This window comes from Mirounga leonina, unplaced genomic scaffold (assembly GCF_011800145.1).
Source record: "Mirounga leonina isolate KUSES-001 unplaced genomic scaffold, KU_Mleo_1.0 Mir_173, whole genome shotgun sequence".
NCBI lineage: Eukaryota > Metazoa > Chordata > Mammalia > Carnivora > Phocidae > Mirounga > Mirounga leonina.
Window position 1 is genome coordinate 67,450,470 of NW_023270447.1, and position 16,912 is coordinate 67,467,381.

The following is a 16,912-nucleotide window of genomic DNA, read 5'->3' on the forward strand; positions in this document are numbered from 1 at the left end:
GAAAAATGTGCTCTAGGGAAAGGGCCAAGGGTATAGCTGGACAACTATATGCTGAAGATATTAGATGTATGAATCATGGGTCCAATCAGTCACCTCAATTTAAGTCAGGAATAAAGATTGGGTTATCCAGGATCTGTGAAGAACCAGAGAGGAGACTCAAGGTTTGTAAACATATTACACCAACAAAAACACTGCCAGCCTATACTTAAAGAACACAGACTAGATAAAAATGAAAAAAAAAAAATCGGGGCGCCTGGGTGGCTCAGTCGTTAAGCATCTGCCTTCAGCTCAGGTCATGATCCCAGGGTCGTGGGATTGAGCCCTGCATCAGGCTCCCTGCTCATTGGGAAGCCTGCTTCTCTCTCTCTCCCACTCCCCTGCTTGTACTCCCTCTCTCCCTGTCTCTGTCAAATAAAATCTTAAAAAAAAAAAAAAATTAAAAAAAATCTGTCTGACTCCTGGAATTCTATCGGCAGGAAAGAGCTAATAAAGCTACTCATGCGTGAACATGTGCTACCCTTCAAGAAAAAGAAAGGTACAAAGAAGTAGAAGCCAGAGAAGTAGGCTCAAAGCAGGGGTCTACAGTGTTTCAATAAACCCAGAGTGCAGAGATTTAAGCCACAAGAGAATTATTCTCAGGTCTTGAAACCCAAGGAAATTGGTCCTGCTGGGTTTTGAACTTGACTGGGACCATTCCTTCTATTTCCTTCCTTTTGGAATGGGAATGTCTATCCTATGCCTGTCCCAGGATTGTATGTTGGAAGCAGAAAATTTGTTTTCTGGTTTCAGAGTGCCACAGATAAAGAAGAATTTTACCTCAGATGAGTCATAGCCAGAATCACACTCGTATCTTGTGTAGATGATTTAGATGCTAAGATTTGGGTGTTTTTGAGCTGATGATATTTAGATGAGATTTAAGGCTTAAGATTTCATGCTATAATGGATTGAGACTTCGGGGGATGTTGGGATAGAGATGAATGTATTTTGCATATGGGATGGATGTCAAGTTTGAGGGACAAAAGGGTGGACTGTAGTGGCTTGAATTGTAGCCCCTAAAAGACATGTGCACCCAGAAGCTCAGAATGTGAGAACAGATCTTCACAGATGTAATTAAGGTAAAGATCTTGAAACGAGATCATCCAGGACTAGGCTGGACCATAAATCCAATGAAGATATCCTTAAAAGAGACAGAAAAGAAGGGCACCTGGGTGGCTAGGTTGGTTGGGCGACTGCCTTCGGCTCAGTCATGATCCCAGAGTCCTGGGATCGAGTCCCACATTGGGCTCCCGGCTCATCGGGAAGCCTGCTTCTCCCTCTGACCCTCTCCCATGTCATGCTGTTTTTCTCTCTCTCTCTCAAATAAATAAAATCTTTGAGAAAAAAAAAAAAAAAAGACAGAAAACACAGAAGGCCATGTGAAGAGGGAGGCAGACTGGAGTTATGCTGCCACAAATTAAGGAATATAAATCAACCCACCAGAAGCTTCCAAAATCCTTCCAAAAGCTGGAAGAAGGAAAAATTCTTCCTTAGAGCCTTCAGAGAGAACCTGGCCCTACTGACACCTCGATATCAGACACCCAGCATCCGGAGCTGAGAGAGAATAAATTTCTACCATATTAAGCCACCAAATTGGTAGTAATTTGTTATGGCAGCCTTAGGATACTAATACAGATAGCCATTAATAAAAAAATATGACAAATTTAAAGATCAAAAAAAATACTGACCACAATACATTTAAATATATCAAACATATTAAAATCTATGTGTTCATAACAATACCACCTCCCAAGCCTCACCTTTATGATTTGCTATGGCATCAATTCATTCTTCTGAAAGTTGATAAAGGAGAAAAAAATAAGCATTTACTCTCTGCTCTTCCTGTACAAATATAACAGGGTAACCAAATAATTGATGAAGGAATTCTTTAAGAAAGAAATTCTTTAAGGAAGAATTCCAGTGAATAAAAGAAGAAATGATTTAAAAAAAAAAAAAATCACTCCTCTAATGAAATCATAGATCTAGGAAACAATCATCGAAGGCTGATAAATTCATCAGGTGAGATGTTAAGAAATTATTATGTTTAGATTCCACTTGCAGAACGTAAATTGATCAATTTTAGTATCACTAAAAGTGTGCCTCCTGGAATAATGCAACAAGAATTCACCATCTACTAGCATCATCTAATAGGGTGGCTATATATCCTAATTTGTCCAGGACAGTCCCAGTTTATGGCTATTACCCCACTGTAATTATTAAACAGCACACTTTTATTCTTAAAACTGATTGGAAATATGTTATGTATCACTCTATTCATGAATTTTTTTTTTTCCCATGGATTTTTCTTTCTTAAAGAAACTGAACCGAAATCTCATAAAGCTCTACCAATTCAAGTTCTCAATCTTGGCTACAGACTAAATCACTTGGGAAATTTTTAAAAATATTGATGCCTAGAATCCACCCATGAATTCTGATTTTATTATCTGAAATGTAATCTGAGAATCAGGATATTTAAAAGCTCTCCAGGTAATTCTCAAGTTTCAGCCAAAGTTGAGAACTACTGCTCTATATGTAACTACTAATTTGTGGGAAATATGAAGGATAATTGAACATGTTAGAATACCACAAGAATTCAAGCAGCCAAATCCAGAATGTGAGAAATTCTCCTGAACAAATGACCTAGTTTTTTTCAACAAAGAAATATCATGGGAAAAAGTGCAGGGTGTAGAGAGGGCAATAGTTGAAGTTAAGAGAAATTTAAGAGGTAAATCTTATTTGGATAGTGAGTTAAACAAACCAACTATTAAAAAAAAAAAATTCAGAGAATCAAAGAAATCTGAACACAGACTGGATTAAAGAACTAACTTTACTAGGTATGGTATTAGAGTTGTTTAGTTTTAATTCTTACTTATTAGAAATACATGCATAAGTATGTATAGATTAAATGATATTATGCCTGAGATTTCTTTAAAATTATTTTGACCAGGGTGCCTGGGTGGCACAGTGGGTTAAGTGCCTGCCTTCAGCTCAGGTCATGATCCCAGCGTCCTGGGATGGAGTCCCGCATGGGGCTCCCTGCTCAGCAGGGAGCCTGCTTCTCCCTCTGCCTGCCGCTCTCCCTTCTTGTGCTCACGCTCTCTGTCAAATAATAAAATCTTAAAAAATAATAATAATAAAAAATAAATAAAATTATTTCAACCAAAAAAAAGAGAAGTTGGATGAGACAGGAAGAGCAAAATGTTGAGTATTGTTTAGCTGTTAAATCTGGGTAACAGGAATTCACTGTACCAACCTATATTTTATATTCTATATTAATACCAAAATATGAAACAGAATAAAAAGGATTTTTTAACTTTTGCTTATAAATGTGCAATATGTGTGTGTGTGTGTGTGTATATACATATCACATTTAAATTTATAAGACAACATGTTAGGAGATGTAAAGAAAGATGAACACATGATCCTTAACCTCAAAGAGTAGTGGGTAGTCCATGTTGGATAGAAAAGGTTTGCTCAGGTATTATCTTTGATGAAAAGCAGGAAGGTAGCTAACTCAAGCTTCCAGGAGGCCAGAAAGGTAAGAATGAAATTAAAGTAATATTATGCATATTCCCTAAGCATAAATGGGTATGGGTGTTAATATCCCAATACAGCTAAATACTAGAGACTGTACCATAACCTGACTTTGAAAAGCCCATGCTCTATTAGAGGTTGAGCCATTCAAAAATGCATTCTTGGCTCTTTGAGGAAGACGTGGTCGCAGCTACAGGAGAGCTTCCAGGCGCCCCGCTTCTGCTCCTGACTCACCACTGTTTGCTCTCTCCAAGGAACAAGTCGATCAGGAAGCTGCGCCACAGACAGGGCTTTTAAAGACACCAGGGAAGACACCCGTGGAACCAGAGGTGGCGATTCACCAAATCAGAATTACTCTAACCAGTACAATGTAAAATCTTTGGAGAAGGTATGTGCAACTTCATCAGAGGTACGAAGGAGAAGAATCTCAAAGTGGAAGGACCAGTTTGGATGCCTACCACGACTCTGAGAATCACTACAAGAAAAACTCCTTGTAGTGAAGGTTCTAAGATTTGGGATCGTTTTCAGATGAGGATCCACAAGTGACTCACTGACTTGCACAGTCCTTCTGAGATTGTTAAAGCAGATTACTTCCATCAGTATTGAGCCAGGAGTTGAGGTTGAAGTCACCACTGCACATGATTACATCAACCTTTTTAATAAACTGATTATCGGTTGTTAAAAAAAAAAGAAAATGCATTTTTTATAAGTCAGTCAAATATCAGCAATTTTACATGGTTCAACCTAATACTACACTATAATGCTTTCTCTTTCCTTTGCTAAAATAATTACATAGTTAATGCACAGTAAAATAATCAGAATATTTAAAGGAAATGTCAGTCTTTAAAGAGTGGTCTGTCTCCTAACACAGAATTCAAAAATATTCACTAAATATCCATAAAACCGCAATTTTACATTTATTTCCTTTAATGGTCTTTAGTAAATTAGAAAACCATTCCATTTTCAAAGGAAGCACAAACTTTATCTTTAGAATAAATCATAGCTTTAAAATATTTAGTGTATACTTTCTTTTTTTTTTTTTTAAAGATTTATTTATTCATTTGAGAGAGCGAGAATGAGAGAGAGTACATGAGAGGGGGGAGGGTCAGAGGGAGAAGCAGGCTCCCCGCCGAGCAGGGAGCCCGATGCGGGACTCGATCCTGGGACTCCAGGATCATGACCTGAGCTGAAGGCAGTTGCCTAACCAACTGAGCCACCCAGGCGCCCTAGTGTATACTTTCTTAAAAATAAACCTGTGAGTTGTGAAGATATGTTTTAAGGTTATCTCAAACTAGAATGTATTTCGATGCATCCTGAGAATTTACACATCAACTTAAATATAATTCAATTAATTTTAACCACCAAAAACTCCAGATAATTCAGGAACTAGACTATTATCACACATATTACCTATATGCATTTTATGTTACATATATTACATATAATAAACATTTTTTTAAAAGATTTTATTTATTTATTTGAGAGAGAGAATGAGAGAGAGCACATGAGAGGGGGGAGGGTCAGAGGGAGAAGCATACCCCCTGCTGAGCAAGGAGCCCAATATGGGACTCGATCCCGGGACTCCAGGATCATGACCTGAGCCGAAGGCAGTCGCTTAACCAACTGAGCCACCCAGGCGCCCAATTAATAAACATATTAACTCTTATATGTTATAATAATGAATGCTAACCTACACTATTTATCAAACAGTATAATTTTTCAAGTACTATTTGATACTGGTTTAGCCTATTATATAGTATGACCTTAAGCAAAAAAACCAAAAAAACAAAAAACTCTGTATCTCAGCTTCCTCATTTATAGAATGGGACAGTAATGGTGACTACTGTTAATGGAATTAATGAGGATTGGAGGCTATATTACACATAAAATAATTAAAATAATGACTGGAACTTAAATGTTTATAAATATCAAGTATTATATTTACAGAAACCTCTGCTAGTTATAAGATGGGCACTGTGAAAGTAATTCAGAATCATCAACAACATTAGAATGGTCTCTTCAAATGCTCTCTATAAAGAGCCAACGCATTCTTCAAGCAGATGCTTTACACTTTGTACACGTGAGCTGCAAGTATTTTTAATATGTACTGTTGTGCTTTTTAAGTAACACATTTAATGAAAAGACAAAAGATTAAAAGTTCATCAAGGAATTAAGAGGGATCAACCTTTTGTTATTATTTTAAAATATTAAAATAACAGAAATCCAAAACAAAACTTCTCCATAATCCCATCACATGATAAAATCAATGTTCTCATTTGTTCATGTTATTTCCTATTCCCCGTCTACATGCATGTTCCTTGTTTACATATTTACAATAATATGGGTAACTTTTTTTTTTTTTTAAGATTTTATTTATTTGACAGAGAGAGACACAGCGAGAGAGGGAACACAAGCAGGGGGAGTGGGAGAGGGAGAAGCAGGCTTCCCGCCGAGCAGGGAGCCCGATGCGGGGCTCGATCCCAGGACCCTGGGATCATGACCTGAGCAGAAGGCAGACGCTTAACGACTGAGCCACCCAGGCGCCCCTGGGTAACATTTTATAGTCTCTATTTTCACTTAGTATTATACGTATTTTTCCATTTTGCAAAAATTTTCCCCTACTCTTTCCTTCCTTATCCCCACCCCTTGAAGGTAATCAACAGTAACATGCAGCCTGACATGTAGCCTCCACAACTTTCTCCAAGCTCATACATATACAAGTACAGACACATACGTGGGGAAGGGAAAATGGTCAGTTTTTACAAAAATGGAAGCATGCTACTTATACACATGCTTATCTTTCTTTTAAGCATACCAAACACATATGCCTCAAATTTAATATACAGACAAGTTTGAGAGTGGATACAACTTAGTAGACCATGTAATAACATACACATTTACAAAAGTCATCATTCTGTATGTAAACTTTGAAAAGATATAGGGATTTCACAAAAAAATATGGCCACTAGATTTAGTTAGATCTTGTGCTTCATAAGTTTAATAGCCATGCATAAAATAATTCCACAGATCTCATGCTTCGTAAGTTTATTATAATAGCCATGAACAAATAAATCCACTATTTACAACAAGCCTAACTAATGAATTTTAAAACCTGTATTAGAAAATAAAAGTTTTACAATCTTAAAAAAGTTCACAAATAATATCTCAAAAATATCCCTAACTTTAAAGTAAGAAAGACTACGTGTATATGAACTTCATATGAACTTGGTTCTTAGCACAGATGATTGATGGATATGGTGCTGACCCACCCACATACTTAGCTTCCCCAAGTTCAGAAACTGAAAGACTGGCATTCCAATATAGTCAGAATACAATCAAATCAAACTTATCTAATGAATACCTATTGTTCTAAATGCCCACAAGCATAAAAGTAAGACAGCCGGCAGGCCTACACAGAATGTAAGGTTGTTAACCCACCAAGGGTCTTAAAATACATTCTCCCATCTAACCATAATCCAGAACAATCAGAAGATCCCTAAATCTGAATCCATAGGAGACAATTTTGGAGCATAAAGGATGCTACGGAAGATTTTTACTGAAGCTCCGAAAATTATAAAGCAAATACCTCAGTACCCAAGCCCTACAGCCTCTACTGTAACAGGTGAACTTTCTTACCAAAAATCAATGTAAGTCTTTTTGAATTCCTATTACATGGAAGTCAAAGGTGCTGGAGATGCAAAATGCAATAAAATGGACCCTACCCTAAAAGAACTCACAATTTAGCAGGAGAGCCAGAATGTACTATCCTACATGATCATAAATACCACAGCATAATACCTAGCATACAGTCAAACAACTAGCATAGGTGCTCAGAAACTTTTTGTGACTTTTATAAAGGTCAAAGCAGTTAAGCATCATAAATACAATACCATGTCATCATCAATGCAATTTCAGATTAAATAACCTAAACTTACTACCCAGGCCTATGCAATTTTTTTTAGCTGCCTCAAAGCAGTCAAATTATTAAAAAGATATTGTACTTTTGTACATAGTCCCCACTAATCTGTTTAGAGTATACATACGGAATCCACATGAGTTTAGCACACATCAAAAAAATGAGGGGGGAAAAAAAGCACATGTACCATGTGTACAGTTCAGGATAACCCTACTGAACATTCTAACCAAATATCAAAAACAAAATGGAGGCACACCTGTCTGGTAGAGCAGGCGACTCTTGACCAAGGGTTGTGAGTTCAAGCCCCACATGGGGTATAGACATTACTTTAAAAAAAATAAATGAAATAAAATAAGTAACTTTAAAAATTGGATTATGGAGCCTAAAAGATAATGAATGTAACCTTCCTCCACAATGAAAATGGTAAAATAATGGGTAAAACCTGTAGAAGTGCTATATACATGACATTAAAAAATAATAGTTTAGATTACTATCAATGTGGCATCTTTAAAGTGTATTAGAAGAGAAAAAAGTATTTAAAAGCTAGTTGAATTTGTTACCAACATGCTTAGATGTTTTCTAGAACATTCCATTTTATAAGATGAATGATAATAGCATTAGGAGCAACTGGATTCAGAGATCTCCTTGAATGAACATTACACATCTAAAGTAATTTACCCTATATATTTTAATTGGTGGACCACATGCCATGTACCTTTACTCAAATATGAGGATCGAGTTTAAACTGACTCTCAGCTTGAAGAGAAATTTAAAATTTCAAAACATGTGCATTCCATACCCAATATTTATACTAAATGAATTATATTTAATATACCATCATACAGCTTAACTTGTTCTAGCTATGACTAATTATTGCACAAGGAAGATCTAAATGTCTATAAACCTAAGACTATCAACATTAAATTTTAATTGCTCCAAATACTAAAATGAAATGCATTAAAATAACTGATAAATGGATAAAGGGCTAGATACATGAATAAATAAGTGATAAAACCAATAAAATGTTAATAGTAGAATCTAGGTAGTGAGTATATGACCGCTCCCTGTAAATTTTTTCAATTTTGCTGTGTAGCTGAAAATATTTCCTAATAAATTGTTGGAAAAAACTATTTGACATTTTTTTGGTTATTTATAACTTAAGTTTTGTTTGGTTTTAGGTAGGCATGCTAGGTATGGAGCCCAAGGCGGGGCTTGAACTCAAGACCCTGGGATCAAGACCTGAGCTGAGATCAACAGTCCTACGCTGAACCAACTGAGCCACCCAGGTGCCCCTATAATTTAAGCTTTTAAGGAGAGAAACATAGACTGGCTACAATGCTACAAGCATTGTAGTTGGGACAAACCTGAATTCAAACCACAGCTCGACCTCTTAAAGAGCTATCTGATCTTAAGTATAATTACTTAACCTCTCTATGCCTACATTTCTTCATCTGCAAAATGGGTTTTACATACCTAATGCAAAGTTAAATTCCTCCTATAAATCAGTGCCAGGCACATAGTAAGCACTCAAAATGTTAGCTGTAATTCATTATGAGATTGCTAATTCTATGCTAAATCAAAAAGGCTCTGTGAGTAAAAATTAAGTAGTAATTTTTTATGTGGTTGGCTTAACACTAATTTGATTATTTTGTGACCATTCCCAAAAGGAAGATTCCTGATAGGAAACTTACTGCTCAACATGCTAAGGTGGGAGGGGCGGGGGGAGTCTAAAAAATCTGAAAAATATTGCTCAATCGATAGTACAGTATTGTTCTCCGTCGGAAAAAAAATCATTCGGAATTAAATAAGAAAAGTTTCAAGACAAACTTTAAAAGGCACTCAACAACTCCCAATTGGCTTCACCTCTGCAGGCTGGTTGGGTACATCCTTGCTATAACAAAACTTGTCATACTCTCCCACGTTCTTAATTGTTGGTAAAGAGGCTAGACTAGAACATGACATTTAGAGTTGCCAAAATCTCTCTAAATCAGGACATGCCAACGACCCCACTTCTTCACAGGTAAGAGCACCACCTCCACCTTGGTCTTGATAACGGTTATGGGGGGAGGGGAAAGGAGGTAGGAAAATGAATTCGCGATGGTGTTACTGAAGAACCCTCCAGGTTATTCCTCTTGAGACCCGTCCACGACTTATTCCCGCCACTACCACTACCACCCCCACCCTGACCTCTCCCCAGTTAAACTTCGAGACTCTGATTTACTAAAGATGCACTTAAGAATGTGACACCTTCCCTCCCCTAGCCCACATAACCCACCCCCAGTGCTGGGGGGGGGGAAAAAAGCAAACAACAACCCCCGCCCCTCCCCCTCCTAACCAGCAGCAAATCTTTGTCCCACCTGCCGAAGGACCACTCTCCAGCGCGCTCCTGACCCAAGGTTGCCTCAGTCCCGCCCGCAACCGCCCCCCAACCGGGCCTCGACGACCCCTCCACGAGCCTGCGCTTGGCCCATTCCCGGCCCCGGGACGCGACTCCCGCCCCGCCCCCCGCCGCCCGAGTTCTGCCTCACCTCACCTACCCTCTTTCGGGGGCCGGACTCCACCTCTCTCTCCGCCATGTTGGGCCCCGCTCGGAACCGCTGCGGCTCCCGGCGCGGTGGCGGCGGAACCTCTCGGGCCCCCGGCCCCCGCCCACACTGCAGGCACGGCCGCCTCGCGGCAGCTTCTCCGAACCCGTCCGGGCCTGGCGCTGAGAGTGGGGAGGGGGCGGATGCCGCGCGCTGGGTCGGAGATCCAGAGATCCCACGGGTGCGCGCGTGGGCGGTAGGGCCTGCCCGGGAAAGGGGGGGCCGGTACTCGGGGGGTTAATGGCCTCCAAGGGGCCCCGTGAGTAGGATTATTTTCTCTCAGAGAAATTCCTCCGCCTGCGGTTTCTTAAAGGGATCACCAAACCAGCCCCTTGCGCGCGCCCCAGATGCGCAGGCGCACCTTAAGCCCCTCCTTCCTTTCCCACCAAGCCCCCGGTCCTGAGCGTGCGCGGTGAGTGGCCAAGGGTAGGCCAAATCCTGCAAGTCTCTTTGCTGCCAGCAGCTGCTCCCACCACTCAACTATGGCCGCTGCCTTAAAGGGGCCATGACGCAGTGATGAAGGAGGAATGAAAGAAATTAATGAAATGACTATCTGGAGAATTGGGTGAAATGTCAGTGAGGGGTCCAGATCATCATCTTACACCTGACTATGGAGATACCATTGTAAAGGGAAAATGATGGTGACCTGAAGTTCTCAGTGGACCTCTGAACATGAAGAATCCCAACCAATGAGGGAACAAGCCAGTCATCTCAAGGAGACCCAGCTTTACTTCCTTTAGATAGCCTGATCTGAAGAAAGGGCATGGAATATTAAGGGTCAACTCTGACAGCCTAACCTCAAAATCAGATCCTGTAGTGTTTTTGAAGACCAAACCAACAACTGGAGGTTACTTCCTCGATAGTAATTTGTCCTTAGAATATCTAAATCGAGAAGAATCTCAGGAAGCATCTACTCCAATACTCCCAATGGTAAAATTGCTGCCTGGTCCAGAAAAGTAATTTGCCTCAAGGCGCCTAAATGCTGGTGTGAATTTAGAATCAAGATTTGAGCAACAGCCTTCCAGGCTTTTCAATGTACCAACCTGTCTTCAAAGCAAAAGATAAATCAGTTTTCATCTAGGGGATCAGAAATGGAAGATCCATGATACTGCAAGAATATTTAATTCGTCTCTGAAGACGTGTGATGATTTGCAGATATTGTGTGTCCTTATTCACCTCCATTCAAGAAGCTTTGAGACTCTGACTTAAAGGATGACCATGTTATTTCCAAGCAGAAAACGGGGAAGTAAATTTGGGTCTGTCTTGCCTTAAAATGGAAACTGAAGAAGACTGAAGAGAATGGGGGCTTGATTTATTCCTCTTCATACCTTCCAGTTCCTTAGCCTCAGGTGGAGAAAAATTGCTCTAACAGAGTTCATAATAATAGCTTAAAGACAATCAAATAAGAAATACAAAGAAGCTGCCTCTTGAAGGTCATTCCCCCACAGCAAGAAACATTCAAATGCAAATGAGCAACTCCTAAAAATCACAGGATAATGAGAGATAATTTATGACTTGTGTGTGTCACTTGGTAGCTTTTTGAAACTGAAAAGTTTCCTAATCCATCACATTTTGCTGGAAACTATCTGTGAAATTGCTGGAAGTATCCATGCTGGTCCTTGTTTAGGCCTCTTCATCTTTAATTTCACTTTTTGGTAGAAAAGAGAAAAAGACAAAAGAATGTGTATTTCAGCTGGAATTTTAAAAACATGTCAGACCCTTTAGTTACATGTTTAGGACAAAAAGGAAATAAACAGAGAAACCAAGAAAAGAGTTTTAGAGAATGTGGGTACATGAAAGGTCTAGTGGTTTCCACCTGTTTTACTGGCAGTGGAATACTCCCATCTAATAAAATCTGACAGCTTAAAATGGAGTTGCTAAATTTGTAGTGGAGATGGGAACCCATAAACTGTTCACCCATCCTTCCCCTTGTCCTCTCTCTTCCATGCCCCTTCCCACCATTAGAGAAGTGTAGCATATCGCAAAACAGTTGAAAGCCATTGATTTAATCCAACTCCACATTGTAAAGATAGAGCCACTGAGGCTCAGAAACTTGTGTGCATTCACAAAAAGGATTAATAACAGCACCAGGACTGGAACAAGCATCTTGACCCCAAGCCTAGCACTGTCTTCTGTAGCAGACTATTTCTAGAAGTATTAGGAATATGTTGGGTCTTGAACAATAGGCAAGATTTGTGCGTTTCAGGTAATATACAAGCATATCATGAATGTTCAGTGCAATCATCCATATAAGAAGAAGAAAAAAAAGAAAACCAACACTTAGTGAGCACTGCAAGGTTAATCACATTATCCTAATTTTACAGAGGGATTTCTACAGGTTAAGTGACTGTACAAGGTCATTCAGCAGAGAAACCAAGCCAGAATTCAAAGGCTTTTCTTTCTAGCTTATTCAAATATATCATAAACTAGAGGTTCCAGATTGGGTGCCTTGCAGACAAATCTTCCCCACAGACATGTATTTGGTTTGCACCATGTATAGCTATGTGATCTTGGTCAAGTTACTTGCTCAATGCCCCAGTTTCCTCATCTGTAAAACGGGTTGTTGGGAGAATTAGTTAATATTTCTAAATCTCTTAGAACCCTTTTGATTCCTAGCATTATAAGAATATATTATTTTATATATTCTAAATTTTTTATTTTTTAAATTATATGCCAACGTTTCAAATGGGATTATGTCATGTACAAATCCAATTTTCTGACTTCTTTTTTAAAAAAAGGAGAGTATAATGGTATAATACTTTGCAAATATCAAGCTGATTCATTTTAATTTTCTTCTTTAAATCATGTTCCTTCATAGACTCTTGCCTGAAGTAGAGCTCTGAGACTTACTTCCCTAATCAGGAGAGAGTAGAATAGTCTTAGTGGAGAGAAAAAGAATTTGCTAAATTTCCTTAATTCTATTTAACTTACAAAATTCAGCACATAGTAAGAATCTCATTTCTCCCAAACTCCGGAAGAGATGCTCCTTTCTTCTAAGATAAGCCATGAAGCTGTGACATAGGGAAGTAAAAGAAAAGCCTGACTCCTAAAGAGTGGAGGGAAGAAGAAGGAAAAGAGAGGCAGTGATTGAGAGACAAATGCCTCTGTCTTCCTACTCTAGCTCTTCAAATAGAAAGCACTTTTGTTTTGCTTCTGTTTGGAATTCCAGGTAGAGATGATTTGCAGACTGTATCCACACCAATAGGCAAACAGCCACATACAAATAAAAATAATGGCCTTGTGCAATTGGGAAAAGAGAGAAGGCCTGCATTGAGCCCCTCGGAGTGTCTGTCAGTTAGGGGTGAATCCAATTTTCGTGGGTCTTGAAGCTTATGTGATGGGGGCAGGGAGGAAATTTTTTAAAGAAGTAGAACACAAATTTCCATATACAAAATTCGATAAAGGGACTTGGAAGAAGTTCTGCACATGAGTGGCCCATAACCTCACTGTGATTTAGAATGTATCTAGACGTTCTCACACGCCCTGGGGAGGCATAGGGAAGGTAGCCATGAGATTACCTGGCAAGTATAGGGGGAAGTAGCTCTGTAGATCTCATCCAACCTAGAACAAAAAGTAGTAACACCCAGACCTCAGGAAGAGATAGGGTTTGCCTCCAGGCTCTTAATAAGCTTAGAGAGTCCTGGCTACAAGATACACCACTCACTGACCAATAAGTTGCTGTGCATCCAGAGAAGTCAAAATATAGTACAAGGACACCAAATGGATCCAAGGTCTCAAGCTTCTTTCACACATTAACAGCTCATACATACAGATGTCATCTTAGGGACATGTGCAGAGGTAAAGATCAGCTATAAAAGACTTGGGAGTTTCTTCCCAAAAGAGGTTATTACCTAGAGGAATTCTATGCATTAGATTAAAATACGTTTAAAACAAAATTGAACATTTAGATACATTAGATAAAATCAGAGGATGTTGAAAAGAAAATATAACAGGGCGTTGGGATAAAAAGTGACCGGAGGAGGGCTACCTTAGTTGGTTAGTCAGTTGGTTAGTTTCTGAAGAACTTCTTGGGGCGCCTGGGTGGCTCAGTCGTTAAGCGTCTGCCCTTGGCTCAGGTCATGGTCCCAGGGTCCTGGGATCAAGCCCCACGTCGGGCTCCCTGCTCAGCGGGAAGCCTGCTTCTCCCTCTCCCACTCCCCCTGCTTGTGTTCCCTCTCTCGCTGTCAAATAAATACTGAAAATAAAAATCTTTAAAAACTTCTTTTTTTTTTTTAAAGATTTTATTTATTTATTTGACAGAGACACAGCGAGAGAGGGAACACAAGCAGGGGGAGTTGGAAAGGGAGAAGCAGGCCTCCCGCGGAGCAGGGAGCCCGATGCGGGGCTCCATCCCAGGACCCCGGGATCATGACCCGAGCCGAAGGCAGACGCTCAACGACTGAGCCACCCAGGCGCCCCAAAAAACTTCTTAACACTGGTTGTGAGAACTTGAACAAGTAGAGAGGAAGGTGGGTGTCCCCTTAGTTGTGGAATGCTGCTTGTAGAGGGACACCATCCTTCTTTCCCTGCTACCTGGTGGGATAGTTTCAAGAATTCCACAATTAGGGGCGCCTGGGTGGCTCAGTTGGTTAAGTATCTGCCTTCAGCTCAGATCATGATCTCAGGGTCCTGGGATTGAGCCCTGCATCAGGCTCCCTGCTCAGTGGGGAGTCTGCTTCTCCCTCTCCCTCTGCCCCTCCCCCTGCTCCTGCACACGCACGCTCTCTCTCTCTCTTTCTCACTCTCTCAGATAAATAAATAAAATCTTAAAAAAAAAGAATAGGGGTTCTCTGTCAGCCACTGAGTGACCATGAGCCAGTCCCCTTACCTTTATTGGCCTCAGTGTTCTCATAATGTTAAATGATTAGAATACCTCAGGTAGGGCCTCATTGACAGCTCCACTTACTTGGTAATGGCTGCTGGGGGCATTGTGTAGAAAATATCTGTTGGGCCACATTTAGGTTCAATAATTGATTGGTGATGTCTGCCACTGATGAAGGGTGGAAACAACATCATCCATCACATATGCCATCCCTTGGCTAAATACTCTATTATTTCCAATTCTAGATTTCTTTGATTCTGTCATTTTTTATGACTGCTATAGAGATATACCCCAATTTAATCTCACTGTTTTGAGTATTTGCCTTTGTGCCAATGGGCATGGAGAGAAGAAGAAACAAAAAGAAAAAAAATTGATATTCCAATTTGACACTGCCCTTTGAGTAATGAAGACCCAGAAATCTGGTCTACTGCTTCTCTTCAAACCAAACCTAAGCCCTCAGGAACTGGAGAAGATGAACTCTTTTGTTAAAGGATAGCCCTTGTTTTTCTTATCCTAAAATGGAGGAAATAATGCTTATCTCCTTTTCAGAACACCAGGCCATTATGTACAAAATTCTGACTTAAAGAATGACCTTCAGGGATGCCTGGGTGGCTCAGTCTCTAAGCGCCTGCCTTCAGTTCAGGTCATGATCCCAGGGTCCTGGGATCGAGCCCCGCATTGGGCTCCCTGCTCCGCGGGAGGCCTGCTTCTCCCTCTCCCACTCCCCCTGCTTGTGTTCCCTCTCTCGCTGTGTCTCTCTCTGTCAAATAAATAAATAAAATCTTAAAAAAAAAAAGAAACAATGTAGAGATTCTCATTCCAAAATAAGGACAATGGAAAAACTGAAATTAAAGCAAGTAATAAAATATATTTCTTTATCTTTTTGAAGAATAAAAAATAATAGAAAGACCATGGAAACTTTTCAGCTTTCATGACATGTGTGTCTGAAGAGAATGGTTAAGAGGACTGAACACTTAAATACAAATAAAATAAAAGCCTACCTAGTAAAAATGGTAGGAAAAAGGGAGAATATTCAGTTTAACTGACAGTTAACATTCATGTCATAAAAAAATTCAAAAATTTGTAGTATGATTATATAATTCAAATTAAAACTATTCAAAATAGAATTTTTAAATGTTATTTATTTTATTTACTTATTATTATTCAGCTATAATTAACGTACAATGTTACATTAGTTTCAGACGTATAACATAGTGATTTGACACAGAAAAAAAATTTAATCTTGATTTGGAGATTTGAAAACTCCAAAATTTTGTGGTACCACCAAGCCATCAAGTCAGACACCAGTGATTCTTACTCTCTAACAGAAGGTGTGGGAGTTTGGACTAAATCTTTCCTGACTCCATATTTTGACATACATTGGAGAAATAAGGGACATTTTGTTTGTCCTTTTTCAAAAAAGTAGCATGCAAAAATTAGATGAAAAGTGTTACTGAGGGGCACCTGGGTGGCTCCATCAGTTAAGCATCTGCCTTCGGCTCAGGTCGTGATGTCAGGGTCCTGGGATCGAGTCCCACATCGGGTTTCTTGCTCAGCCAGGAGCCTGCTTCTCCTTCTGCCTGCCACTCCCCCTGCTTGTGCTCTCTCTCTCTGACAAATAAATAGATAAAATCTTAAAAAAAAAAGTGTTACTGATTTGAAGTTATTTAGATTCCTTATGACAAGTTTACTGTAACTTTTATTAGTAGCTTGTCCACATTTTCAATTCAATTTTTTTCAGTGACTGTCCTTTATAAAAATCTCAAGTGTATCATGTCCTCATGTGTATTAGTTCAAGTGTATTACATTGCCCTCATGTGAACAAGATGTCTTCCTCATTTCCCTTCACTAAAAAATGATTCACCGTAAAAAAAAAAAAAACAAAAAACCTCCGCTGTGATATTATGATTTATTATAAGAAATATTTATTTAGGGGGGCCTGGCTGGCTTAGTCGGTGGAGCATGCAACTCTTGATCTTGAGGGGGCGCCTGGGTGGCTCAGTCGTTAAGCGTCTGCCT

General features: G+C 39.5%; 1 protein-coding gene across 3 annotated transcripts in view; it reads right to left on the minus strand.

The window, feature by feature from the left end:
• ZMYM4 (zinc finger MYM-type containing 4) overlaps positions 1-10,385 on the minus strand; it is a 143,104-nt gene extending 132,719 nt beyond the window's left edge. For 2 of the 3 annotated variants that reach the window (XM_035019125.1, XM_035019129.1), the window contains exon 1: positions 10,024-10,383. In XM_035019125.1, coding sequence (XP_034875016.1) covers positions 10,024-10,062 — 39 coding nt within the window. In that variant the 5' untranslated portion in view covers positions 10,063-10,383. Of the gene's footprint in view, positions 1-10,023 lie in introns of all 3 variants that reach the window. The other variant, XM_035019131.1, reaches the window with a different exon arrangement.
• Between the last annotated feature and the right edge of the window lie 6,527 nt (positions 10,386-16,912).